The sequence below is a fragment of the Laetiporus sulphureus genome (assembly GCF_001632365.1).
Source record: "Laetiporus sulphureus 93-53 unplaced genomic scaffold LAESUscaffold_32, whole genome shotgun sequence".
In the NCBI taxonomy this organism is placed as follows: Eukaryota; Fungi; Basidiomycota; class Agaricomycetes; order Polyporales; family Laetiporaceae; genus Laetiporus; species Laetiporus sulphureus.
This window is the reverse complement of record NW_024468541.1, coordinates 62,689-89,764: the sequence shown is the minus strand read 5'-3', so window position 1 is coordinate 89,764 and position 27,076 is coordinate 62,689. Positions and strand designations below refer to the sequence as shown.

The 27,076-nt window shown below is 48.2% G+C and overlaps 7 protein-coding genes and 1 non-coding gene across 8 annotated transcripts; 1 reads left to right on the top strand and 7 right to left on the bottom strand.

The window, feature by feature from the left end:
* Positions 1–1,231: 1,231 nt before the first annotated feature.
* On the bottom strand, positions 1,232–2,044 carry LAESUDRAFT_761014 (uncharacterized protein; the record flags this gene model as incomplete). The annotated part of the gene is made up of 2 exons (XM_040912846.1): positions 1,232–1,477; positions 1,514–2,044. 2 exons carry the CDS (start codon positions 2,042–2,044, stop codon positions 1,232–1,234), a joined length of 777 nt encoding a protein of 258 aa, XP_040762185.1.
* Positions 2,045–10,995: 8,951 nt separating this feature from the next.
* LAESUDRAFT_761012 (uncharacterized protein) lies at positions 10,996–12,256 on the bottom strand (the record flags this gene model as incomplete). Its single annotated transcript, XM_040912845.1, has 6 exons — positions 10,996–11,640; positions 11,701–11,859; positions 11,912–11,938; positions 11,990–12,004; positions 12,066–12,140; positions 12,200–12,256. The coding sequence occupies 6 exons, from the start codon at positions 12,254–12,256 to the stop codon at positions 10,996–10,998; spliced, it is 978 nt and encodes a 325-aa protein (XP_040762184.1).
* A 781-nt stretch (positions 12,257–13,037) lies between these two features.
* On the bottom strand, positions 13,038–13,126 carry LAESUDRAFT_t66. The gene has a single exon. It is a non-coding gene; the product is annotated as a tRNA-Leu (tRNA).
* A 1,402-nt stretch (positions 13,127–14,528) lies between these two features.
* Positions 14,529–15,137, bottom strand: LAESUDRAFT_294444 (uncharacterized protein). Its single transcript, XM_040901864.1, has one exon. It carries the CDS (start codon positions 15,000–15,002, stop codon positions 14,646–14,648), a length of 357 nt encoding a protein of 118 aa, XP_040762183.1. The 5' UTR covers positions 15,003–15,137; the 3' UTR covers positions 14,529–14,645.
* Positions 15,138–15,335: 198 nt separating this feature from the next.
* Positions 15,336–16,641, bottom strand: LAESUDRAFT_657700 (terpenoid synthase; the record flags this gene model as incomplete). The annotated part of the gene is made up of 6 exons (XM_040904702.1): positions 15,336–15,634; positions 15,704–15,737; positions 15,803–15,811; positions 15,863–15,937; positions 15,989–16,193; positions 16,250–16,641. The coding sequence occupies 6 exons, from the start codon at positions 16,639–16,641 to the stop codon at positions 15,336–15,338; spliced, it is 1,014 nt and encodes a 337-aa protein (XP_040762182.1).
* Positions 16,642–18,125: 1,484 nt separating this feature from the next.
* LAESUDRAFT_294586 (uncharacterized protein) lies at positions 18,126–19,117 on the bottom strand. The gene is made up of 2 exons (XM_040901865.1): positions 19,019–19,117; positions 18,126–18,933 (listed from the first exon to the last, which is right to left on the bottom strand). The coding sequence occupies exon 2, from the start codon at positions 18,861–18,863 to the stop codon at positions 18,375–18,377; it is 489 nt and encodes a 162-aa protein (XP_040762181.1). The 5' UTR covers positions 18,864–18,933; positions 19,019–19,117; the 3' UTR covers positions 18,126–18,374.
* A 2,137-nt stretch (positions 19,118–21,254) lies between these two features.
* On the top strand, positions 21,255–22,873 carry LAESUDRAFT_294420 (uncharacterized protein). The gene is made up of 3 exons (XM_040901863.1): positions 21,255–21,472; positions 21,537–22,066; positions 22,115–22,873. The coding sequence occupies exons 2-3, from the start codon at positions 21,568–21,570 to the stop codon at positions 22,711–22,713; spliced, it is 1,098 nt and encodes a 365-aa protein (XP_040762180.1). The 5' UTR covers positions 21,255–21,472; positions 21,537–21,567; the 3' UTR covers positions 22,714–22,873.
* LAESUDRAFT_727915 (MFS general substrate transporter) lies at positions 22,783–26,727 on the bottom strand. The gene is made up of 16 exons (XM_040909322.1): positions 26,195–26,727; positions 26,076–26,139; positions 25,965–26,018; positions 25,847–25,890; positions 25,557–25,777; positions 25,457–25,506; positions 25,293–25,400; positions 24,027–25,239; positions 23,912–23,964; positions 23,808–23,856; positions 23,738–23,746; positions 23,543–23,679; positions 23,465–23,480; positions 23,348–23,409; positions 23,205–23,296; positions 22,783–23,141 (listed from the first exon to the last, which is right to left on the bottom strand). The coding sequence occupies exons 1-16, from the start codon at positions 26,480–26,482 to the stop codon at positions 23,034–23,036; spliced, it is 2,568 nt and encodes an 855-aa protein (XP_040762179.1). The 5' UTR covers positions 26,483–26,727; the 3' UTR covers positions 22,783–23,033.
* Between the last annotated feature and the right edge of the window lie 349 nt (positions 26,728–27,076).

The following is a 27,076-nucleotide window of genomic DNA, read 5'->3' as shown; positions in this document are numbered from 1 at the left end:
CAGAAACTGAAGTACATTACGGTGGGTTCGAAGAGGCCACGATGTGTGATGAAGGCAGCTTTTTCTTCATCTCCCTCCCTAATCCTTATGTTGTTGAACCCCCATCTCAGATCAAGCTTCATAAATATGCTAGCATGTGAGAGTCTGTCGATGAGGTCCGAAATATGTGGGATTGAGAACTTGTTCTTCTTTGTTACTGCGTTGAGGTTCCTATAGTCTTGTACTAGCCTCAGTGATCCGTCCTTCTTTTTGATGAAAAAGACAGGTGCTGCTGTTGGACTCCTTGATCTTTTAATATATCCTTTGGTCAACTCTTGGTCTATCCACGTGTCGAGTGAATTTCTTTCCTGTAGGTTCATAGGATATAACTTTGCCGAGCATGGTAATGATGTCTCTGGAACAAGTTCGATTGGATGATCGTAGAGCTTTCTTGTGGGCATTCGTTCTAACTGCTTCTTGGAGAACACATCGCCATACTCGTGGAAGTGTTTGGGGACATAGGCTGACCAGTAGTCTTTGTCCTGTTCTCCATTTTGTGGTGCTCTATCCTGATTCCTCTTGGTGTCAAGACCCATAATGAGTGATGCTACGGCTTGTGCATCAGGGTCTTCTGATAATGACACCCATCTAATGAAGCTGTCCATGTCATTCCAGTTGTCATTTAACTCCTGGGAACTGACAAACTCCATCAGGTCTTCGATGTGGGGGATGTTTGTGTCTTCCAGGTCCTTCTCCTGGACTGCTACCTGTGAGGCCGTGCATCTCTGTGGGCATTAGGTGAAATTGACTGTGAGTTTTTCCCAATCTACCTCTGGGTTGTGCTCCTTGAGGAAACTTATGCCTAGTATAACGTCCTTATGGCCTATGTCGGTAACCAGCAGACTTTGTCTGCTTGTGTGGTTTCTGATAGTTATACTTAGAAGAACCCTTTTCTTAATGGTTCCACCCTTGTTGTGAGATGCATCTGCATTATAAATCCAGATCTCCTTCTCAAGTGAGATCATAGCGAGATTCAACTGATCAACCAGCTGTGGGTTAATGTAGCAAGAATATGCTCCTGAATCAAGGAGTGCCTCAGTCTGGACTTCCCTTACTCCCTGTTTGAGGTGAACAGGTAAATTGATCGCATGTTTTGACGAACCAGTTGATGCAATGTATAAAAAATCTGATATTGGTACATGCGAGATCAAGTAGGTACTGTTACAATGTCTATGGGAACTCTGGCCAGACCTCAGAGAACCTGCCAAAGAAAATCCTCATCACTTTCCACTTCCGTGATCCTTGCTGCTTCAACAGCTGGTTTCGGTTCTGCCTCTTTATCCTTCATGTCGTAGCTGGCGAGAAATGCACGGACTGCTTCCTCCCTTGCCTTGCTGTCATCGGAGCTGCTTGATGTCGCTGGTGTGGTTATTGCCCTTGTTGCCTGTCCTCGCTTTGGCATTTCGAATTTGCCTTTATACTTGGGGTCTGGGCAGTGCTGTTTAAATATGAAGGGGTGTTTCCTGCATCATACGCACAGCTTCTTCTCCAGCCATCCTTCCTGCTCCTTAGTAAGTGTGGATACTAGATCCACAACCATTGCGTTAGGATCTTTCAGGGCTCGTGGCATTTGTGATGTTGACGTTGTTCTGCGCTGTCCTGCCTTGTCAGCTCTGAACTTTGACTTGAGTTGCAGACAGAGGTCGAGATACTCTGGCCATGTGGTTGGATCAGCGATTTCTAGGCTGTCTTGTATCACCATTGCTTGATGCACATCCTTATCGCAGTGTTCAGCAATATAACTGATGAGCGCTGTGTGCCCCAAGTTGGTTTTGGTGGCCCATTGACGGAACTTTACTGTGAACAAGACCATGGTAGGGTAGGTCTTTGTGCAGATCTCCTTCAGATGTTGTTGTGCATCCTTGTCCAGGTCGAGTGTCCTGTAGTTGACTTTGAGAATGTCGATGAAGTCTTCCCACATGCTGAGTGATTGCCATGCTGCTGCCCTGGTTGTGTATTCTGACGTGTAGGTGAACGTGCCACCTTCCAAGTGCAGCAGGGCCATGATGATTTTATGCTCGTTGTCGTTGATCTCATTTCACCGCATCCATATACTGAGTTGTTGGAGCAAGTCCTCCAAACTTCCTTTGCCCGAGTAGTGTGGAGGTTCAGCAATTTTGACGCAGGGTTTGCTACTTTGACCAGATGTGTGACCTTGCATCGCTGTGATGCCACTTGCTTTCAGTGAAGCTAACTCATGGCGCAACTTGGTGCTGTTGCTGCCTAGTTCCATCATCTCTTTTTCCATATCTGGCATGGCTCCTTGTGTCCCTGTGAGCTCATCATTGAGAACCGTTATATGCACGTCTTGCACTTGGATCTTGTCGTTGAGCTTTCCAATTTATATCTAGAGGACTGCCTCCTTTAGTCGGTGCTCACTTCAGTTCAACTGGATGACTGCGTTGAAGGCTCTTTTGTGCTCGTATAGTTTGTTATCGAGCATGTTGTAGACCTTTGCGACTTCCGTGTGGACCATAAGCTTCATCGTGACTATGACCCATTTACGGATGTGATCCAGGACTTCTCTGAGAGCAGATTGCCTGAGGACATCTTCTAGATGCTCAAATTGCTGTCCATCAAACTCCCAGGTGAGAGGAACATAGGCGGGTAAGAGTGATGGTGTCGGGGATGCGGGTCCTCTGACTTGGGATGCAGAGTCCTGGGGTCCTAGCCCAGGCTCAGGTAAATTTTGTTGTGAGGCACATGGAGTGCTTCCATCATGTGCCATTTCAATGTTGAGATGGAGTATGTCTTCCATTCTTTGTCTGAATGTAGACATGTATGCTCGATCTGCTCCTTCCATTGTGACGTAAAGATATGTAAACTAGTACAAGAAATTCAAGTATCACTTCTTCACGATAAAGACCAGAGCCTTTGCAATTTCCTGCAATCTTTCTTCCTTCCCTATCTGCTTGAAGCTAATGCTTCCTATCTCCAGGCAGACCGTGTTGATGACCTGCTTCTCGATGAATGTGTAGATGCACGTCCCAGTGTGTAGGTCAGTGCAGACTTTGTCGAGTTCTATCATGAGGCTGTAGATGGGTCCCTGGTGCTCGTCCTTGAGGTGATACGTGAATGCTTCTTATATGGGCTGGAGCCTGAAGCGGGTAGCGTCTACCTGCTTGGTGAGCGTCTCGATGTGTATAGTTGGCCTGACTTTAGATGAAAGTGGGTGAATGGGATGTGCGATGGTGTTGGTCTTTATAAAGTTTGGAAGGGGCCAAACTGGAATGGGAGCGATGACAGAGGAGGAATTGCGTTGGATGTGATGAGCTCTGGTGGTGGTGCTGGTTTGTGACTATTGGTAATAAGATGTCCTTTTCTAGGCTTGTAGCATTCGAGTGGTGGGGTGCGCTCATAAGGGTATCGAATGATGCCTCATTTGATGATGTGAGTGATATCGACAACCCTAGCTGCTGCACGCTGCCTGTCTGTGGACGATGCGCCTAGTGACATGAGTGTGAGGAGCCTTCCGCACTCCTTGTTGGCTTCCTAATGCTTGTAGTAAGGGTCAAGGTTGATCCTGGGGGTGGCCTTGCACTTTGATGCCTTGGGCAGCTCAGAGTTTTGCTGAGGCTCATGCCAGGTATAGATCAGGTTAGAATGTATGTCAAAAAAGCTGCACGCTATGGCTGAAACTGCTTGCGCTGAAAATATGTGGTCGCTTGTGTTAGACACTAAGCAGGGGTGCAGAAAATTGTCAGATTGTTTCTAATGTCACAGCACCACTGGACAAGAGATCAAAAAGACTAAAAAGGAACGGTCACGTGGAATGTGCTGCCCTGATCCCCCTGATCCCTATAATCCTCCTGAATCCTTATGTGGCTTGCGAGCCTAAGACTTACTTGGTTGTCGAGCAAGCAGTTGAAAGGTGAGAGAGATATAAGATGGAGCTGCTAGGCTCAGTGGATGCTACAGTGGTAGACGAGGAGAAACAATCTGAAGTTTCGTCCTCTACATGGCTGGTCTTATATACACGTACAGGAGCCTGATTACATGCCCTTCATCGTACCACTACTACAAAATAGATGATTGGTTATTTGTGTATCTAGGCAACTAAACTATACGTGGAACAATAAGTGAAAAGATCTATCCGTAAGTAGAACAATAGGTGGGAAGATCGATGTTCTCTCATAGCAACGGTGAGACGATCCATCCTATTGTTGTAATGGCTATACCTTGAGCTGATTGCCTAGACAATCCCTAACAATAGTCCTTGTTCTCTTTGTTTCCAAATGGGTGCCTTTATTGTATCCTGAGATAGACAAGTCCAACCGTATCATCTGCGGGTCTGGACCATAACATGTGATGTGGACTATCACCGAATCTCTACGTGTCATGTCTGTGGCTGAGTGGCATGAGATATTGGTGAAGCACGTGATCCATGGCATGAGAAAAGTTACGTGCAGACTTTGTGGCAAAAATCTGCGACAAGCCCCCTTTTACAGGTCGCATATTACCATGTGCCTAAATTTTGCATAGGTCATGAGCGTGGCTAGCACCTTGCAGCCAGGGCCTTGTCTCTTCAGGTATGAGCCACAATGCACTATGACAGTGAGCAAGGCAAGCTAAATAACTTAGAAGTGTGCACCTGGTGGCTAAAATTTTGTATTGACACCTTGCAGATATAAAATGGTTAACAAGGCATCTCTTATGGTCACTTAAGCCAAGCCAAGGCATAACATTGGCTGACAGTGTCATGCAAAGAGAATTAAAAAAAATAGCACAGGAACAAGTAGCATAGAGATGGGACATGCCCAGAGAACTTAGAACTTTGATGTCCTACTTTCAGTCAGTCACCTGAGAAATGAACTCTCGACTCATATCTTACATCTGTCATTGTTTGTGAATCTATTGTCTGTCTGGCTCACAGCTTTTTCTTTTGAGTGATTTTTTGATATTTGGCATAATTTATAGGACAGAAAGGTGACAGCTATCCAGTTCTTCCATGCCTTATTTACATATGCAATCAGCATAGTCATGATCATACAGTCATTGACACAGTCATGCACCCTATATACTAGATTTGATTTACTGCTCAGAATGACCTGTACACTTAAACACTCTCATGTATGCTCCATATTTGTTTATAACCTCTATCACGGGTTAAATGTACATTCACCAGAATACAGTTTCATCATTTTTTCATTTATTACTAAGATCCATGACAGTGTGATAGCCAACAATTGGATGAAGTGAGAACACAAACACTATCAACTTTTAATGACAACTGCAAGGTAGGGTGAAAAGATATTAACATAAGCACACAAGATGGGAATAAGATGATTGATGTATCTCTGTGACAGCATCACCACCACTTTGAACAATTATCTGTCACAGTTTTATCTGACAAGTCTTAAACTTATAGTATCTAGGTTGCATTTTATCATTCATTTTCATCATTCAGTCATATGATCTATGAACTCAAGCTAAGCTTTCCCTGACATAAGTCACATGATCTTAAGGATCTTGAACATATATAATCATGTGACTATTAGTCTCCTCAACCTTGACGCAAAGATGTATAGTCAGTGACCTGAGCAGCAGATGATGCAATTACCATGTTATCATGTTGCATGCTTTAAGAGAGCTCTGTCTTCACTGGTTATATTTAGGCACTCAAACATGACATTTAGGGACAAGTTATATGACAATGTAGCTAGTCAGTAGACAGTGTGTGACTTGCTTAGTAAGTACTATACAGTAGACTACATTGGATGTATATAAGAACCAGGATGAATGAGAGAGAGACCTCAGTCTTATTCTCCTTCGTCCATCTTAACAACCCTAGAGTCTAACAAGCTCAATACTATGTGCTTTACAATCATTACTAGTGCATAGCACCAGATTAATCCTTGACCTCAACAGTGAGTATCAAGTCATCATTCCAGCTTATTAATGCATGAAGAGAACTGCTGACCTCAGAATACACAAAGGAGCAACCAAAAAAGGGTGACTGACACCAGCTGCAGGGATGAGCTGGTGCAACTTATTGTCGCCGTGAAAATCTTTGCCATGAGGTCATCATAAGCTTACATTAATGTCACCATTTACAAAAATGTCACCTTCATCACTGAGCAGTGGTGAAACCAGTGCAGCATCCATGGCAGAATGCAGTGAGGCTAGGTATGGCTATAAAGTTGATTAATTCTCTTTGAAGGAACCTTCTATCAAGAATGATCAGTCAAGATCAATAAGGATCTGACAGTGTGATGTTCTTTCTGCTTTTCAGGCTCATACTCACACAAGGATGATGGCATGTGCATGCTTCCATAGCAGATGAATCTCTGACATTGGGATACATAGTTTGTCAGATTTGATATAATGCTTTCTTTTTTTATCTGAACCTTTTTTTTGACAGTGGAGCTGTCCTGATCCTGCAACATGCAGCTGATGTTGTTGTCACAGTTTTTGGCATCATAAGCTCTCACGTGACTTTTGCATTATGTGCAATTTCATATCACATGATTATTCTCATCACATGATGCCAAATTATCTTATCAATGGTTCAGACCTATGGATTACAAGATCAAACTAATCTATCTTAGAAAAACAAGTGAGGCACCTGAAAGAGAACAAGAAAACAACTTATAAAAGTCTAGCCCAGTATTATGATGATCAGGTCATATTTGAACCACCCTGGTTCACATGGGCTTTCGTACTAGTTCATGTACAGTATAATATTCCTTTTATCTCTAGAGCCAGCCAATCATAGAATTTAGAGTAGTAGTATAATATAATTAGATAAGGCATCCATATATGTATGTATATCAGGTCAGCCTGAAAAGTGAGAGACCTCAGATTATTTCTCCTCATCCATTTATCTTGTGTAGCACCCAGTGCCTTCCCTACTACTGATCTAATAAGCCTCAAGCAATACTATCATCTTTCATAGCCAATCTTTGCTGCCAGTAAGTCCTTTAGGGATCACCATCTTTTATGTCTTTCAGGTTCTGTTACGATTTCTCATATCGATATCTAGACATGTGACAGCACTTTGTCACATGCATGCATATCTCCTATTTATGGTGTGTAGGTCTCAAGAACTATTATCTAGAGTTAGAGTTTTTGCTTTTTAGCATACTCATTCTAGAACTACAGCAATCGAGATCTTAGTGTACAAATATAGTTTTTTTTCTCGTCTCTGTTTCTTTTTTAGAATAAATGATTGTGTTTCAGGTTCGAGTTCTCTCACCATACACAGCCTCCTGTCTTTAGGTAGCCAGGACCCTATATACTAGTACCTCAAACTACAAGTCCTTGTCTATATAAGGGGACAGAATAGGCAATGAAAGATAAACCTCTTTCTCCTGTTCCTCAACCTGCTTCTCTTTGATCATTGCAGGTCTAAGAAGTCTAAGGAACTATCTTGATACTACTATAGCCTTGCAAGATATAGTAGAGATCTGCACTCACTCTCAAGAGCCTATCAGAGCTCGTGCACTTGACTAGAGTCAGAACTGTGAGCCTAGTAATCTGCAGGTGAATGTGCAATGGCAGCTTCAGCAAAGACCTAGCAAGGGTAGAGTGAAGAGCCTCACTGCTACTATCATCACTAGGTCAAGGCAACACTATAATCATTACCATGGTGCACATGTTGTGGCACGTGATCATTGGAGACTTGATATACTTTGTTTACCTCGTCTGTTGTCTACTACACTGTGAACTAGTATGTGTAAGAAAGCACACATGATTTGTGAAGGTTCACAGAGAACACTTCATAACAGGTTCATTATCTTTCAATGCTAGCATCAGGTCCAGGTGACTAATTATAGCATGTGACACCTCTTTTGATTGTCTTTTAGTGTTATTGGCTAGTGCTGTGACAGTTGTGAAAGCAGAATGTGACAATCTGTATCTGCTCAAAAAATTTCATACATATGTAAGTAGCTTCAAATATTCACTGTTACTTGATACCTCACTCCCTCTTACAATACAATGTTTTACCCCATAAGTCAAATGCTCTGCTTTCAGGCCCACATGAGTAAAGGATATGCACACTGGGGGCATGGACCCATGAATCTGCGCAAAACATTTTGGACACATTGTAATAACAGTCCAAATAATTATGCAATGTTTTTAGCACATACATTTTGAAATCATTTTGAATGTTTTAAAATGTTTTAAGCATCAACATTGAGGCACAATTTTGATAGCATTCATAAAGATGCAAGAATGAGACCCCAATGCTGCAGATGACAGTGTTTAAGCATTATTATGATAGCATCCTAAATGTTTCTTGGGAGAAAATCTCAAATGATCCCTGTGAGTGACCATGATGTTTTTAAGATGTTCCCAATGGATTTATCGTGATTGCAAATTGTTATTACTATATATAGTAATGTGCTAACCATATTAGGACACCTCTGATGTGTTTAAGATGATTCCAGCTGGCACGTGATGGAAAGCATTCTGGTATTCATCGTAACATTATGTTGGTCACATTTGTAATGTCCCCTTAAGGTTCATTTAAAATGATACCAATATATTATATGAATGCTGGCCAGAGTGAAATTGTTGTCTCATCCTGGTGTCTTTCTGAATAATATCACTATTATTCCACAATGAGCTCACTCGAAATAATTCAAATCATTCCATGATGTTTACATCAGTAACATTAGAGTTACACTGTGACTGTTATCGTGATGTGTCCAAAATGTTCCCGGCAGAATCATGGGCTCATGCCCCTGGTGTGCAATGAATTGAAAATAACAGGTTATTAAAAAAAAACAAGAAAAGCAATGACAGAAGTGGGATTCGAACCCACGCCCTGAGGTGTCAGACGATTCACCTCAGTTCAAAATTGTCATTGGTGGTCTCTTTCTCGGTACAATCAACGCAACTGCGAATTCCAGTGATCGAAATATATCACAGCTATGCTCAATCCTGGCTTCGAAAGCCAGGAGGTGCTCTATTCCATTCAATGCCACTTCGAACGCCAGACAACATAAGTATCTGCACCTTCTATGATTGCTCTCTCCCTCCCCTCATCCATTATGCCTGCCCTTTTGTGTGCCAATCCATTTAGACCAGAGGCTGTCGACGTCGACGTCATTGAGCATGCTGATGAAGGTCTTGACTATGCATTTGATACCCTCTCTATTGTCGCTCCATTTTGGGGTTCACCAGTCTTTACCGCTACCGGCTCGGCTTCAGGCTATCTGCCCTGGTCTCAATCCAACACTGGCATACTATCTCAGATGCACGAACGACATGTCATTCATGCCATACTGTCTCACATTCTTCCATACCGTCTCTGCAAGCTCTCCTTTCGCAATCTCTCTGTCAAGTTGGCTGGCAACACTTCTCTTTTATGGATTCTTCACCACGAGTACACTGCCATAGAACACCTCGACCTTGGCTGCTGTGCACAGCTTGGTGACTGGTTTGATCTACTTGCTGATGGAGCATTCCCTCGCCTTTCTACCCTTATCTTGTCAGATGCCGCATACTCTGCAGAAACACTTGCTCGCGCTCTTCTCCACCGCTACCATAACCATTCCGACATTCTACCTTTCACCCTCATAACCTCTGGCGATCGTGGTGCAGTAGCCAAACTGTCTGCTGGATGCTTTGTCTACTCTGGTGAGGATGATGCATAGGAGTGCATAAGGTGCATTCTAGAGGTCTGCACCATTGTTCACATCAGCAACAAGAATCCACCACTCCCTGAAAGTGCTGCAGATGGCCAGTCTAGCGATGACAGCAGTGAGGGTAGTAGCAGCGAGGACGACAGCGAGGGCAGCGAGGGCAGTGAGAATGACAGCGAGGGCAGCAAGGATGACAGTGAGGATATACTAGCTGGTAGCGAGGAGGAAGACGGCGACAGCAAGGACATGTTAGCTGGTAGCGAGGAAGATGGCGAGGACATGTTAGCTGGTAGCGAGGAAGACGGCGAGGACATGTTAGCTGGTAGCGAGGAAGACGGCGAGGACATGTTAGCTGGTAGCGAGGAAGACGGCGAGGACATGTTAGCTGGTAGCGAGGAAGACGGCGAGGACATGTTAGCTGGTAGCGAGGAAGACGGCGAGGACATGTTAGCTGGTAGCGAGGAAGACGGCGAGGACATGTTAGCTGGTAGCGAGGAAGACGGCGAGGACATGTTAGCTGATAGCCAGGAAGACGGCGCCGGCGAGGACAATGTAGTCGACGAGTTGATATGAGGTTTCGCCATTCCATTCCCGGGTCAAACTTGCAATGTAGCAATTGTATTATATTGAAGCCATTTGATCAAATCTGGTGTGATGCCGATCCTGGGTCACGTGCATAACCAAACGGCACTGCTTGATTAGCATTAACTTTTCACATCATCAATCCATCTTCTCTCGTCGAAACAGATTTCTCTTCATTCATATATGTTCAGAGAAGGAGTTGTTATATTTTCAAGCATTTAGCAATAGCCAGTCCCACCCTACAATTGCTACTTGCTTGCGCGCCTCAGATGCCCTGGTCACATGTGTCACATGTGTCACAATACTGTGACTGCATGTCTGGCATTACCTTTATTCTCCTCCACCAGCTCATCTTGTCTCTCAAAGAAACAGATTTCTTTTCATTCATATATACTCAAAGAAAGAGTGTCATATATTTCTACACATTTAGCGATCACCGATATCACCCTACAATTGCTTCTTGCTTGCGTGTCAAAAATGGGCGTCTCATATGCATCACGACTGCCAGCATTAAACTCCATCAACTCCTTGCTCTTCCATTCTGCAATAAAGTATAAGTAAAAAAAAGTACAGGCCATGCGGAACATGTCTCTCTGATAGTCGTATCTTTTGAGTAACAAGAATATAGTGAAAACAGCCACATGAAGTTGAGTAACAAGAATATAGATAGTGAAAACAGCCACATGAAGTTAAGACGACAGAGAGAGAGTCAAGTACTGTCTAGAACGACAAGCAGCAATGAAAGAGAGTCAAGTACGTGCTTTAGAAATGTCTAGACATATTTCTATGCACTGGGCAGGCCTCCAGTCTCTGCAGCAGTATTGTTGGTGCCAGATGTCATCAAGGATGTAGTGTCGAATGCAGGCCACTGATCGTACTGGGGAAGGATCATCATCGGAGTCTGCGCATATTGTTTGGCCATTGCCCCATAGTCATCACCAGCAAACATATTGCCACTGCTGTGTGAGGATACGCCAGGGATTTCTCCTAGAGTGAGCTGTCCATCATCCGCCATCAAATAGCCAGTCATTCCAGTCGCTCGGGTACCCGTAAGCTGAGTCGGTAGAGAAACAGAGTTCAAAGTAGGTAGGCCTGTGCTGGTGGATGCCATGTTGATCAATTGAAAGTCATAGTCTAGCTTGGGCAGCACGACTGGAGGAATCTGCATCAGTTCATTGCTGACGTATCGCACTGCTAGAGGCTGAAAGTTTTGCGGCAATTGACCTGCAGCCTTCATCTCGGCCACCAGTCGCACATTCTGTAGATGAAGATGTTCAGCTTGCTGCTCCAGAACTGCAACCTTGGCAATGCTCAGATAGCGACTGTGAGCGAGTCGTTCCTGATCTTCTGCATGCTTCAAACTAGCCATTTGAGTGTCGTACAGGTTGCGCTCTTTTTTCAAGCGCAGTTCTTCCAGTGCGATCACGTTCTATGCCCCAAACTTACATATTAGTATTTGCAATGCCTTGCATATAATCATAGCACCTACCGCAGCATTTTTGCGCTTTTGTATTGCTATGTCAGCAGCACTACTCGCTACTGGCTCAACATTGTCAGAATTTCCAGTCTTTTGTCGCGTCCTGCAGGTATAGGTTTGTCGTGTTTTGCCCTTGCCTTTGTCTTGGTCCTCACTGTCTTCCTTGTTACTCTATAGCCATCAGTGATGAAGTGATACTAGCGTCAGCAGTCACGAGCATTACCTCATCTTCATTCTTATTATCTGCAACCTATCAATGGTCATTAGCATCATTGCATGCTTCACATCCGCTTGCTCATACCTTTGATCTCTTGGGCTATGTAAGTTGAGCAAGGTCACTATATATGCGCAGTTATGATCAATGCTCGATCACGTACTGCATTGCCCTCTACCCCCTTTCCAGACACCTTTCTCTTCTTTCCTGATACTATCTCTGCTGCAGCTGCATTCAACTATATAATACCGATGTATCTTTAGCATTTTAAATAACACATGAATAGCATATACTCACTGGTGCCACTTGTGTCGTGTCAGTACTACCTGGATTTTGAACAGAATTGGCAGACATTATAGTGCTACCACCATCACGACCACGAGGCAGGAATGTGAGAGGATTGCCAGTTATAGATGACATATCAAGTGGAGTTAGCTTTCAAGTGAAAAAGCAGAACGCAAAGTCAGACCCACGCAAGCGACCACAGCCCACGCGACCATGGCCTACATATGCACGTGACCGCGTCGCATATGGTCAGGCCCGCATCGCATATTGACTGCGTTCTACTCCCTTCATAATCATGCTGCTGGAGGAGTTACTCAATGAGCTCTCTGAGCTGCATGATGTTATATTAGAAGTTGGTTCACCATCACCATCTGCCACACCACAATCTCGTATTCTTCGCACGCAAATTCATAGCAAGATCAATGATCTTCATATTACTATATATAGTAATGTGCTAACCATATTAGGACACCTCTGATGTGTTTAAGATGATTCTAGCTGGCACGTGATGAAAAGCATTCTGGTACTCATCATAACATCACGTTGGTCACATTTGTAATGTCTCCTTAAGATTCGTTTAAAATGATATCAATATATTATATGAATGCTGGCCAGAGCAAAATTGTTGTCTCATCCTGGTGTCTTTCTGAATAATATCACTATTATTCCACAATGAGCTCACTCGAAATAATTCAAATCATTCCGTGATGTTTACATCAGTAGCATTAGAGTTACACTGTGACTGTTATCATGATGTGTCCAAAATGTTCCCGGCAGAACCATCGGCTCATGCCCCCGGTGTGCAATGAATTGAAAATAACAAGTTATTAAAACAATACAGCAAAAGCAATGACGGAAGTGGGATTTGAACCCACGCCCTTTCGGACTAGATTAGTTGAAACCTGATTCTAGCGCCTTAGACCGCTCGGCCATTCCGCCAACAACATGTGGTTACATAAAAGTATACATCCACACAGATTGAACAAGTCAGTTGTTGCACAACATCTGTGTCCTATGCGTCCATTCTGATCTTGGCTTTGCGGCGGACACGAATGAAGCGCGTAAGTGTGCCTCACTGCCGATGAAATCCAGCGAGGCCAGACAAAGTGACGTCGGCGCGAAGCGAGACTAGAAAGAGAAGGTCGCCAGTATACCTGGCTGCCGGAAAGTGCTGTTAGATGGTGTCGACGGAGCAGAACTACGGTGAGTGGAGAATTCCTGACGAGTCGATCCACGTAGCATATTCTTCGCATAGGCTTATTATTTTGCACTTCCGGCATCACTGCAGAACCTTAAAGGAGTTTTCTATTAGGCCTACATCGTTCGGTATAGGTTTTCCGAATTCGACGGAGACCATGCATTCCGAGCACCCCGCTTCTCGCTGCATCTACGACAACTCGTATTCGACAGCTCTCGCTTGTCGTTCATATGACTCTTATCCGATAGCCTCCATGCCGTGTGCTCTCCTGTGTATCGACATCCAAACCACGCCTCGTTCCCGCGCGCAATCAGCGCGATCGCGACCATGTCATTATTACACACTCAGCGTGCAACCCACATCTTAGGTTTGGTTCACCGCACAGGATGACCCGCACCCTTGGACACCCTATTATGCACGCTCCCTATTTGTTTGTGACCTGTAGCGCGATGCCGGTCGGTGCACCCCCCAATTATCGCGCGCCCGACAGAATGTTCGTACCTTTCCATCAGTTGATTTGGATCAATCGTACAACCAACTCGCGGTGATTGACCAGCCAAGACATACTGCGCTCGTACTGACAAGACTCGTAAAGACAAGATCGTACCTCAAAAGATCGGAAACAAAGTCGTTTCCAACTGCTATTGTTCCATCATGCTGGAACCCCGGAGATAGCTCGCTTGACCTGACAACGGTCAGATCTCAATTTGTCTCACACATTGTCTCGGAATACCACGAACAACGGATGATTGGGTTGCAGTATTCGTGCTAGTGCGACTGGTACGTCTTGGTCGGCTCCGAGGGAAATGCTTCTGATTGTCAAGCGCAGACGCCGAGTGGTCACATCTTCCTTGCTCTGTCGTACAAGCTCGACATCGCATGAGCGTTCCAAGGATCGAGTTCTCGAGCCTTGTTCGCAGCTTTGATCCCCTCGCGCTGCCCATCTCTCCGGTTCCCGCTTCATCAAACTAACGGTGATAGCAAAACACCGCGCATTCCAACATCTGGCATCCGGGCTGTGCGACATACGTCAGCCAACGATGCTGGAATCCACGCACCATATCTGTCAATCTCGTAACTGTTATTGTTCTCCAGAGGTGAGCCGCATGCGTCTATCCGAGTTCCGATGGGGTGGCTGCATGTTCCATTGCACTGTCTCCTCATACGTGGTAGTGTGAGAGTGCGCTGGGCACCCTGTGCATTCAATGACTCCGTTACCCCTTCCCGAGGCTGTGTCTGTCTGCTCTATTTCTATACTCGTCAATTGGTCAGCTCGTAGAATCCTGAAGACAGCAAGCCACCTTCCCGGGACATCAAGTCCGTCGCTATTGTTTTCACGTCATTAAATGAGTCCAAAAGATGCTGGAAATATATACGCCGAAGGGCAATAATTATAAGACGGTCAATGCAGGACACGTCAGATAATGAAATGGTATCTATGGTCGAACAGAGCAAATACAGTACCAACTCGAACGAAGAGCGATGGTGAGTAGATAAGAATGTGAGCAGCGTTGCCGCCAGCTCAAATAAGGATCCAAAGATCGAAATGTGTAAGGAGTAGGCTGTATGATAGAGATGCGGGCGAGTGGTACACGAACGCATGAGCGATCCATCCATACATGGCGAGAGAACGAACAACGAAAGCACAGATAGAAGAAGTCTAGGAGACAGCGATGTCTAGAACGAATGTATGTGCTGGGATGGATACACAGCAAATGCAGGTACGTGATATAGCTACAACAAAGGAGGGTCAGTTTTTTTCCGCACGGAGGTAGGTGTGGCCTAAGACATGGCGCCTGGCGTGGAAAGCCGACGCGCCTGGATCGATAAGCGATAATGGGTAAGGCACCTGCAATAAAAAGGTTCAATAAACGTTAAGGTTCCATTCAGCAAGCGTACCGAAGAACGTACCATGCGCAAGGCCCGGGGGTATCTATCAAGCTTCGATTTTCAGGCACGACGAGGGAGCAAGTTGACGACACGTGTCTTCTTCACCTCGAGGCCTGTCTTCGCGAAGTAACGCTCCGACTCGAAGGACCACTTGAGACTTCCCGATATCCAATCTGCGAGGCCTCCCACGTATATCTGTACCTGGCGATCCATCTCAGGGCCCCAGGAAGGCAGGTTCTCGCGTAGGTATTGGAAGCGATCGATGCTTTGTTTGCAAAGTTCTCCCACGAAGTCGACAGCGGACTGCAGGTCCAAACCTTGCTGACTTTGTACCACGATGATCATGTTGTGCGTGTCGCCTTATACAAAAGCCTTATTGTTAGCAAGCAAATTCCTTCAACCGCACTTCAATCAGTACGCCGACGCACCTTTTGACTGCTCCACGTTGTACGAGAAGATGTCCTGTAAGTAGGAGGTAAGGTGGTGTCAGCGCCGAACAGCCCACAGTACTAAATGGTGAGACCGACATTGGACCACTGGAAAAAGGTTAGCAGCTGCCCACTCTCACAAAGACAAAAGACACGAACCGTGACGAGGTCATTTGCGGCTTCTCCAAGCCCTCGTATGATGGGGTGATCCATGACTTCCCACGAGAGGTCGAGCTATACAAGTACGTCAGAAGCATGATCCGGATATCGGTCGGAAGCACCCACGTTGTTGGCATACTCGATCAGCGCCCAACATGGCTTGCAGCCGCTGGTGTCGCGCCGGACTGCGATGTACGACTCGAGGTCCGGGATGGCACCGCTCTCACGGTCCATGGCCTGCTGGGTCACAGCTTGGAAGAACATGTCGAACGTTTCGATGAAACGTTGCTGTGCGCCTGGGGACGCTGTGGCAATGAGGCGCAACCAGTAACTATATGCATGAACTCAGACCATGCGAGACTCGGATGCGAGGGGTGGCGTACTCACTCTCTTGTCATCCTGCCCACTTTGGTATTGGGTTGAGAGGCATATGGATGGTACAGCACATTGAGGACCTGTGCTGCCGTCCCCACAGTACCGCTGTCGTTCATCTCGTCCGAGATGTTGTCGAGGTGGAAAAGGTAGTTCATGAAGTCACAGCATACCCGGAGCTGAGGGTAGCCTGCCAGAGGATAGCACATTGATGTAAGGTAGCCCGCTTTAAGGCCACGAAACGCGTCGCGCTTCTTGTCAGTGAGCTTGCCACCGCATATCAACCATTGGGTAGATTCAGTGTTCGCCTGCTTGTGATGTCTATTGCAGCGGACAGGGATTGTGGAGTGGCCGACGAGGTCGGGGAGGTAGAATTTGGTCGGGGAGGATGACGATGCGGAAGGCATGGTTGAGGAGGACATGAGAGCGAATCAGCTGCTTGAGTGTATAGACGAATATAGATATAGATCAGGAAAGTAGGATGGGCAATGACCAAAGGAGGCGAGTCTAGCCGAAGGCACGGAGGGCAGTCTAGCGGACGCGAGGCTTTTATGAGTGGGAGGGAACATTTGCAACACGTGTGGTGGTGATTGTGCTGGAAAATGTTGCAAAATTCTCCATAGGCTGCGATTCCCGAGCGCGCAAGCGTGACCCTGACGGGGAAATGATGCAGGAGCCCGTCCGAGAAAATGTGCCGCGCAGAGAGGCATGACAAAAGCATTGGCCAGGACCGATTGCGAGTTTCAGATCTCGGCAATCTAGGCCAATGAGCTAGGGAACAAAAGGGTGCAGACTCTGAAGATTCGCTCGAGATCACACTCTATAGTTAATCAAACTTCAGGAAGCACCGCGTGAGCCCCCGCAACGGGTCCGATATTCGAGGACATATTTTGTGCACACTCCGCTAACCCGTCGGTGCTACTGGTTCGCATGGCCACGCGCAATGCGAAACGCAGTGCAATTCAATGCAAGCGATATGTCGTGGGGTTGGACGCAACGTGAAGAGTGTCACTGCAACGTCCGAATGAGGCCAAATGTGCTCCGCGATGGCGGAGGCATTTTCAAGCTCCGCGAAAAGCCCGCCACTGGATCCTGCAACCGACCTATTGTGGCCATCAGCGTTAAGCTTAACCACGCCATGCACATGAGTCCTGCCGAGCAATATCGCGTTAAATGGACGTGCGGCCGTGAGGCGACTGTGCGCGGGGAGGAGTGCAATTGTCTCTTGCTCGGTTCTGGAGGAGCTTGCTGAGCTAACGCCGCGGCTCGGACCGACGGGCGCCCATCGCGCTCAATGGACGTGAGAACCATCCCAGCCAACAATTCAGCCGGCGAAACCGTTCAACCCTGCGAGGTTGCACATGCGAAATTTTGCGCGCGACAGCCCATTTGACACCAGCAGTACATTGAAGATTTCGAGTTCGTGACAACAAGGTCGACGGACCTCAATTTGCGGTGCCTGCATTCGAATGCGTCCGTGTGCAACTATGGGCACGTCCGCCCCCCCGCATATCCTCGGCCCCGAAGGCCTCGAACCGGCGCTCCTGTTACTGAAACTCAACAGTGAAGGGAAGCTGGCCATAGCCACCGACCCGGCTATGTACGTCGACGTTAACTTCGAAGAAAGCCGATTGCCGTCACCAGACGCGCAAGAACTGTCCTTCCGACGGGAAGTGCCAATCGGTGCGATGAGAAGATCCCGAAGAGGGAATCTACGTACGATACTTTGATCTGCACGGCGCAGCGATACCGTCGCTTGTGCTGTTGCTCAGCGGTCATTACCCGATTGTCTTCGTTTCAGATGGGCATTCGCTGGCATCGCGGGCCTTGCCCAGTGTAAAGGATTGCATAGGGCTGTCAGGATGGAACGTCGGGGACAGCTACGGTGAGCGCGACCACGCAGAGCATGCAGAGGCCGCAACAGATGTCATGCCTCCTTAGATGGACAGCTCCGTGGAGCAACTGAGATGGCACCCATTCAGCCGGAGTACTGAGAGCCATACTTGGCTCCGTGTGACGCCAGCATGATACTGTCGTCATAGGTTCCACATGAACACCCCAAAAGCAAGGCACGGCACGGCGGCCTACATCTCAAGACATCAGTAACAGCAAGTACGCAGACAGGCAGTGACCCGCGATGTCAGTGTCCTTCGCTCAGTTTGGCAGGTGAAAAGTATCCTCGATGATCTGTCCAAATCTGTATATAGCAATCAACACAGCAGAGTTGGTGAAATGTTGTTCCGCAAACATCGAAGCGCCAGGACAAGATGAGGAAAGGGCAGAAGCAGATCACGATGAAACCATGGAGTAGGCAAGGAAACCACAAGAGAGACGAACAAGATCCTTCGCGCCCACGATATGTGGATGACGCTATTGCTGATTGATAACAATGCTTACGAGTCTCGGTGCCCGTAGTCCGCTTGTGCTTGATCGGCCATTGGGCGCTGAGCAAGAGACGATGCGTGCTATGCGGTCTCGGTGCCCGCCGAGAAGGTGGCCCGCTGGATCCCGCGACGCTGCGACATGGAAGCCGAGAAAACCAAACGAATATGCTATAATGCCGAAGGCGGTGAGCACAACACCAACGCATTTGGCGTAACGTCGCTTTCAAAGTTACTGGAATTGCCATGCTCGTATTAGGACCGTGCCGGACGGCAGATCAGGCCGACGATCAGATGTCCATGTTGAACGCAAGTCATCTATGTCCGCAAGTCAGACGGTCGGTTTGCAAGCAATACAGTTAGTCAGCATCAACAATGTGCGTCAGCTTTAGGGCAGCCTCACATTGGCAGCCATGCACCACGAACCTTCGCCCAATTTCCGCGTTTCATGGAACCCATTCCTCGGTGAAGAGATGATACCTGAATGACACGGCTTGGAAGCCAATACGCGACGTGTACGAGAAGTCTTTTTGTTTCTGTCATTGGAGACGATCATCGGACGCGCGTTCGTAACTCATTCCAAAGAAGAGCTCCTAGTATCAGCGTGCCTGACGCGTCGTGAAATGTTTCGGTATTTCCTGTGGCCGAGACTCGCACTGCGCAGGACCCAGTCAGGCGGCTGGTGACTCTCGCACGACGGCGTCTACGAAGAAGCAAGTTTTACGCGGCCTGAATTTGTAGTGCAGGGTGAGATCTCGGAATGCCGAAACCGAAGTTAGGGTGCTTGCCGTAGAGTTACTGGGCGCCAGTGGAGTCGGCAGCCCTGTGCTGCGTCCAGCGAGGAATGCATAAACGCGGGGCGAGACTCGCCGTCCCACGCGATACATCTGTAACAGATCATGAAGATGCGAGACCGAACAGACGGCACTCTTGATTGAACTCAACATTCCAATGGTATACAAATTATGCGAAGAACGGACCCGCTCTAGGCATTATTGACAGCGCAGCGTACTGAGTTTCGAACAGCATCATCTTGCGCCTGCTGTATCATTCGTTCCGGAGCCATGGTGCATTGATAGTGGTACGAGCTCGTGACTGCACTACAGCGGTTTAAAACAGGTACGACGGTCAGTCCTGAAGTCCCAGAGGTTGTGAATGGGCACACCACGGTCTGAGACGCAGTGGGGTAATTGGAAGAATGCCCGGATATTTTCCATTTTTACACGATCCCGGTGGCACCTTTGTCTTTGTGAATTATCTCGGAGATGAAGAACAGAGCGACCAGAGATACGGTGGTAACATACCTTGGATTGCTTCACCTACACCTAAGATGTGGATAGTCCGAGCACCGGTCCGCCCCGGCGCGTATCAGAAGAGCACACGCTACGTCCGGGCGCTACAAACGATTACGAGCGGGTCCGATGTCGCCGTCACACATAGACTAGGGAAAGTTAAAACTCTGTTAGTGATAGACCCCAGAATCTGAGCCAATCCAGGGAAATGTATCCGTACTCTGCAGGAGCGCTCGATGATGTGGCCGTGATCGCAGCAATATACCCAGAGAAGAGAGTTCGTCGGCCACAGAGCGGCCTCGCAAAGATCATAAGCCAGTCCAACACACAGTAAGAATAATTTCTCCGTTATGCACGCATCGTTCGAGTGATCCAGGTTAGCGTGAAACGCACGAGAGCTATCCATGATTTAGTTGGCACACGTAAAGCAGAGTCCAGTGAGCAACCAGAAAACAGATGAAACGCGAGGTGTGGAACGCGATAAAGCAGAGGTAGAAGCATGAAATGGAAAATCTTGCCCGCTGACAGTTAAAACTCTTCGGCAAGCTCGACTGCTCGAATGGTAGTATTTTTGTTGTGACTTGTGACTTGGCCCCCGACACGCACAGAACAAGGACCATAAGTGCAGCTACTGCAATCCAGAAAAAACATCTTGTGAGTTTGACGGACGCCTATAGCTAAGCTCAGTAGATTTCGTCGTTGTTGAAAGGAGGACACGGATGCATCCAGGAAAAAAAAAACGCAAAGCGCGCAAGCAGCCACGCTGGAGCACAGCTTCTTTGGCGCCTATCAGGCCGTACCAAATATGCGAGTTCACGTCGAAGGCTTCTTGTCCGATGAACCCGGAGACGCAGGGGGGAGATGTCGTCCGACCTCGCAACACGGGTTGCGGAAGCCAAGAGAGACCGGTTGAACAGGTTTGAGGAAGAACCTGGATCATGTTGAGAACTCGTCAAGTTGGAATATTCAATTACGGTGCGCTCATGATCACACCTCACCATTGTTACACTCTGTGACTCGATACCACAACACATGAGTCTCATCTAACTGAGCGTGTTGACGGTCCTACTAGTCATTGTGGTTCAATAATGCTGCTCACATCTTCATTTAGCATAAATACTACAGGCATCTGAGTCTCCTGAAAGCTGTCTTGAGTCTATCCGTTCCGATAGCGCAGGTTGCCGCTAACCGATACTCAACAGAATTCTTTCCGATCGTTGCTGGAGAGCGGTAGACATCGAGGTTCGGTACGGACCAGGTTCCCTTTTTGAGTCGCAAATTGCAAGCTCATCCATCATTAGGGAGTGTCACGAGCAAAAATCACTATCTATATCCCGCACCTTCAACGTTACGGCTTGATGCATACAGCTCATACTATTCGAGTCTGCGACTATGTCCGAACTACTCTCGGCGCTAGTAGCAGCTCCGAGTCGAATTGGGAGTTGTAAGCGCCCGAGTGGCATGGCAGTCTGCGCGCGGCTTCGTGGCGGTCAAACCGCCTATCAGTCACTGGCCCTGGCGATAGTAGAGAGAGTCACCGTCCTGACAGCTCTGACAGCTTTTCAGTGAGTTTGAACATATATAACACTAGGATAGACAGTCAGCGTAATCAACGAATGGTTTGTACAGTTCTATCCGGCACACCTAATCCGAAGCCGCAATGGAGGATTGTCCTGCAGAGATTTGGGCTCGTATATTCTCTCTGGCATGCACAGATGGTGGTTACACAGGCCAATCACTCTCGCAGGTTTCGAGATACTTCCATCAAACATCGCGGCCCATCCAACTGCAGAGCATATCTCTTTCAGGTGTTGGCCAGATGTACGAGTTCCTCAACGTGCTGCAGAGCAGGCCACGAGAACTGCAGATCGTGCTGCATCTGTTCATTTCTAGCCAGGACCTCCCCAGGAAGAGGCCCTACGTCGACACGGAAAGTCTCAAATCCTTTTCACTTTGGGAGTTGGTCGACCACCTTGTTCACGACCTACACGATTCTGACAATGAACATTACATCAAAGATGTGCTCGAACGCGCTGGATATCTCCAAACCATCGAGAAATCTCGGCTCATTGGCGAACGTAGATCTGCCTTTAGTCGCGTTCTTCTGCATCTCCTGAAAATCGTTGCTCCCCATCTAAAGTCTTTCACGCTTTACTGTGGCACGTATCACCAGCTAGTCCTGCAAAACGTTGATTTACCAGTACTAGCCGAGCTCACCCTGCACAGTGGGCTGTCCGTTAGAACCAATTTTAACGGCATCTCGTCGCAGGTCCGCACATTGCCTTCGTTGACGCATTTACGTATCCTCGGCGACACCGACTGCTCCGATCTGTTCCTGGGACGCGTGCCGTCCTTGACTCATCTGCAATTCACCGGTATCACCCACCTTCCCTTTCGGACACGCGATGCGATATTTGCTTCGATCAAACCTTCGTCAATTTCTACGGAACCGCAGGAAACGACAGCAGGGTTTCCACCCCTCGATCGAGTTATAATGCGTCTCAACAACCTTTCTCGAGGAGGGCTCGCGTGCAGCAGCACTGTGTCAAGCTTTGAGAAAATAGCCCGCACGAACGAGAAGTTTGTGCTGCTGAAGCCTTTCCACGAGAGCAAGTGGGTCCAAGCAGTGGGGTTTATTAGGCCATCACGAGGAACGGAGGATGAGACGTGGTTCAGTTACGGGATTCAGAAAGCCAAGGAAGAGTGGTTAGACAGGATCGCGGGATACGATGGATGTTGGGAAGTTGGTTCAATGGGTGCGAAAACACGGAAAGAGATGGTTTCTCGCCGTCTTCATATGGTGTGAACCATATGTTGGGAATCAGCTTGCAATGTGAAGGAGTGCGATCATGTGGGCTGCAGCAGACCTTATAAACCAGTATATTTTATATGTCGGACTAACGAAACTTCTACACACAGCGATGCTACATTACAGAGGTGTTTCATAGTCCTTCCGTCAATTACGGTACGTGCAGGCGAGAAAGAAAGATACGAGACAGGGTATCTCTATGGAAAGGTTTATCGAGAAGCTCTGATGGGAGAGGGAGAGGATGTCGCTTTGCTCGGCGTCATGAAGGAGGATGAATCGCGCATTACAAGTGAACGCGAAGCAAATTGCGACCCAACTCAGCGTATGAAGAAACTATGAGAGATAGCGAGAGCGCATGCACCTGCGCATGCGAAGAATCCAAGAGCATAGCCGGTCGGTCCATTCTCGACACTCATGGACCACAACTGGAAGTATGAAAACACGTCAATTAAAGAACGAGTGACCCAATAGAACGAGCCTTCACTCACGATGCCACCTAGAATCGGCCCGAAGAACCGTGCAAGGCTGACAATACTCTGCGCTATGCCATTGGCAATTCCGATGGTGTGAGGTGGGGACACTGCAAACGCATTAGATCATGTTTTGCATAACGTGCTCGGAAACGACTCACTGTAATTCAGGAGGACGGAGACTGCAGTGTAACTGAACGTACTCCCACAGAATCTCACTGCGCTGTCATGCTGGTCAGAACATCTCGCAACATATGATTGACCAGACTGATACTTACGTGCTGAGGGCAAGAACTGCACCAGGCAATGGACTCATTAGCGTGATACAGGACGGATGAAAACGGAAATGGCATTACCGGCCATGAGGATAGGGTTCCCGTCCGTGCTTGCACTAGCAAGCGGTCGATACAGGATTACGGATAGGTACGACGGGATGAACAATAGGGATCCAAGGCGGAACATAGCCAAGTGGGAGAATCTACCTCGAGGCGGCCTAAAATGGACATGAATGATCAGTGAAGCAAAGGTAGAAAACACCAGTTACAACTAACCCGATATTGCTGCAGAACCAGACACGTACTCAGCGCCAGCATATTGGACAAGTCAGAAAAAGACACATACGGATACAAGTAGAACTGGTAGGCAATCTGCGCGAGGCACATCAACGCAACTACAATCCTCTCATCAGCACTCAAGACAGGCGGCGAAAGTAGGATAGCGCTCACTCAATTGGGAGAAGTGTCCCGCGTTGAGGTTCAATCCTCCTAGAGGGTACTTGCTGAAATTGGGAGAACGTGTGAATCAGTGACCATAACGCAGACCCGAGTAGTAGACACCGACGAGACAAGATACAGATAGAACACTTGATCGTGTGTCGTAGCGTGAAGCGCCAGTAAGCCGTATTGGATGATGATCATATTCGGCAGCAGCTTGATCAAGGAAGGCTCCTTCTCCGAATCCACAACCTCGTTATCTGTCTGTACTGCAGGGCGGCCCTCCACAATCGGGGCTAACGAGTCGCCGCCGGCCTGTTCATCGAGCTGTGATAGCAGCTGCTGCGCTTCGAGGACTGCGGGAGGCGTGCGCACGCCCACATGTGAAAAAATCGGTGGAATGAAAGAAGACGTCCGGCGATGCAGCATCGGCGTCTGGGGTTCCTCGCCCCCAAGAGAAGGTGAAAGCATGGAGGAACGCTGACGCGCAAAGGACAAGCGGCCGGTTTGTGACAAACGGCGAGGGGAGCCGATGGGAGCGGGTCGTCTGCCGGTAGAGGTACCCGCGGAGAACGAAGGCCGCTTGGCCTGAGACCACACGCTCGTGTATGATTCTGGACGCGAGAACCGATTGTCCCGCAAAGTCGGTGTGGCAGCCCGGGAGCCGAACACGTCCTCCTCCAGTTCTCCAGCTTCCCCAGCCTCCCCGCTCACCGCCTCCTCGTCGATAGCCTCCGCTTCTGTATCAAATTCGCCATCATCTTCGAACGCTTCCTCATTATCGGCGTTCATTGCTGCAGCAACCCACAGGTCGGCAATGTTCGTCACAGCGTTCTCGTTCGCCATCAAGAGACGTTGCGCGAAGTTGCCCGTTGCAGTGCCCATCGATGACTGATGACCATCCGCAGCGCTGCTTCGCCTCCGGCGAATCGATAGAGCCATGCTCGCGCGTGGCGTGGCGCCGTAGGCGCTCGAGAGACGATTCCTGTACGAACCGCTGTACCCGTACGCGGAACTGTTCGCGCGACTCATTTGGGATATCGTTCGCGCTTTGTTGAGATCGCTTCGAGATGGTGTCGACGACAAGGGCAACGGCTGTTCTTGTGGAGGCGACGAAGGACCATCGGCAACAGACGCACGAGATGAGAAGTAGCCTGAGAGTCTGCCTGACAGCTTTCGTCTAAGCGTTCCGTACAGGCTGTGTGATTCGCTCTCTTCGAAAAGCGGAGTTGTGGGCACGGTGTCTTCTTCGGGTATGGTGTCAATCTTCTCCTGCGGCAAATGGATGGCACCTTCGCGTGGGCCGCAGTCTGGGCCTAGAAAGAGACACAGGACAGAGCCTGAGTAGCAGTGGGATCAGCGAGATCCTTATGAAGAACGATAGTGGGCCTGCCTATGAATGTGATCGACGATGCTACGAGACAGGGCAACAGGTATGGATACGTTACAAACAAGGGAATATCATTAAAGGCAGATGGCCACTTTCTTGCGGGCGATTCGACTACGACTTGCATTAGCTACTCTCCGACAGAGGCACGGTGTTTACCAGTCACTCACAAGTCCCACCGACGATGGCACCAGCAACACCTCCAAATCCCCAGCAGAAGCTACGCCGCAGTCAGGTGAGCTCCGTGAAGAATGAACGTGTCGCACTCACCCAAGAATCGCATATGCCCTCCCTTCGTTGCTCTGGTCGGTAATCAACGTCACGCACCCACGCGCGACGCCGATCGCACCGGCGAATATACCCTGCATCAATCGCACGGCAATAGCTTCTTCGATGGATGTACATGTTCCGAAGAGTGAGCATGTTATGGCGCTCCCGAGGAGCGAGATGAACAACACGATACGCTGCCCATGCTTCGCCGCCACCGTCGCCTGTCAAAAATTCGGGCATCAGCCGGTTACTCAGAGAGTGATTCGCAATGCACGACGGTGGATGCGTACCCAGAGAAGCGATGTAAGGAATTGAGTGAGGAAGAACATTGACACTGATGTAGGGACGGACAGCGCATGGTGTTATCAACGATGGTCGGATGATGCACACAGGACGCGAAGTACTTACCCAAGATGCCTGTCCAGTATCCTGCACGAGCTTCGTCGGGGAATTGGCCGAAACCTGATCGATGTCACTCTTACTGAGAAGGTTCGGATACTGTGCACCCGAGATGCGCACCTTGCACCATGAATAATATGAAAGGGGCGGAGACATTGGCAGATAAAAATTCGCCAAGCATAGTCTGCAAGGCGATTAAGCTCGTGAAGGATGGGTAATGGTAGAATCAGCCATCTCACAATTGACAAGACAACCATGGACAGAACGGGTAGTGGAGTACTATATGCCTCTCCTGGTTGTAGAGCGCTCGGGATAGCAGGCCGTTCCTGAGCTGTGGGGCCTCCACTTGCCTCTTCATCCACTGCGCTTCTTCTCCGAGCAAAGAAACTTGGTCGATGAACAGTATCGGAGAAGGAGACGCGTCCCGAGATGCGACGAGCTTGCTGCGAATCACCCAGCCGACCTGGTGGCTGATCGCTCACGTCTACCACAGGCCCCTCAGTCCCAAATGTCCTTCCGGGTGCCATCCTGCTTATGGTGTTCCAGAGGCCAACTGTGTGATACCAGGCAGTTCGAAAGAAGTTGATTTCGAGGACGAACGCAGTCAAGACGGTACTGCTCAGAACCCGAACAGGAAGCTAGCACTTTCGCGGGTATGCAATAGGCCTAGGCAGTAGACTCTACCGGTCTTGTGATCGTGAACGGGTAGAGTGCAGAATTGATCGTAGACGATATCGACGACGACGACGGTGGTGGTGGCACCGAGCAAACCGCGAGCGCTTATCACTCTCGAACTTCGACTTGCATAGCCTCCCATATCCTTGATATCATTTCATCTCAGCAGCCATATACAGCCTTCAGTTAGTAAAAGCTCTCTCGCCAGCCCATTGTTACCAGCGCGGCCTTTCTACCATGCCTTGAATTGCCGGGCACGAATCTCTTAACGCTCAATTAGCAACTCGGACGTACTTGACGTCCTCAAGTATTTATACCGGTTCGTGATGCACGGCAGTCGTACGTGGTTTTCCGTGCAGCGCGAGAGCCTTCTTTTCTAGCATGCCTACCTTGGAGCCGAGTTCGTGAAAGGCCGTCGGACAACAGCTGCAGATTTCGTGTTTTCT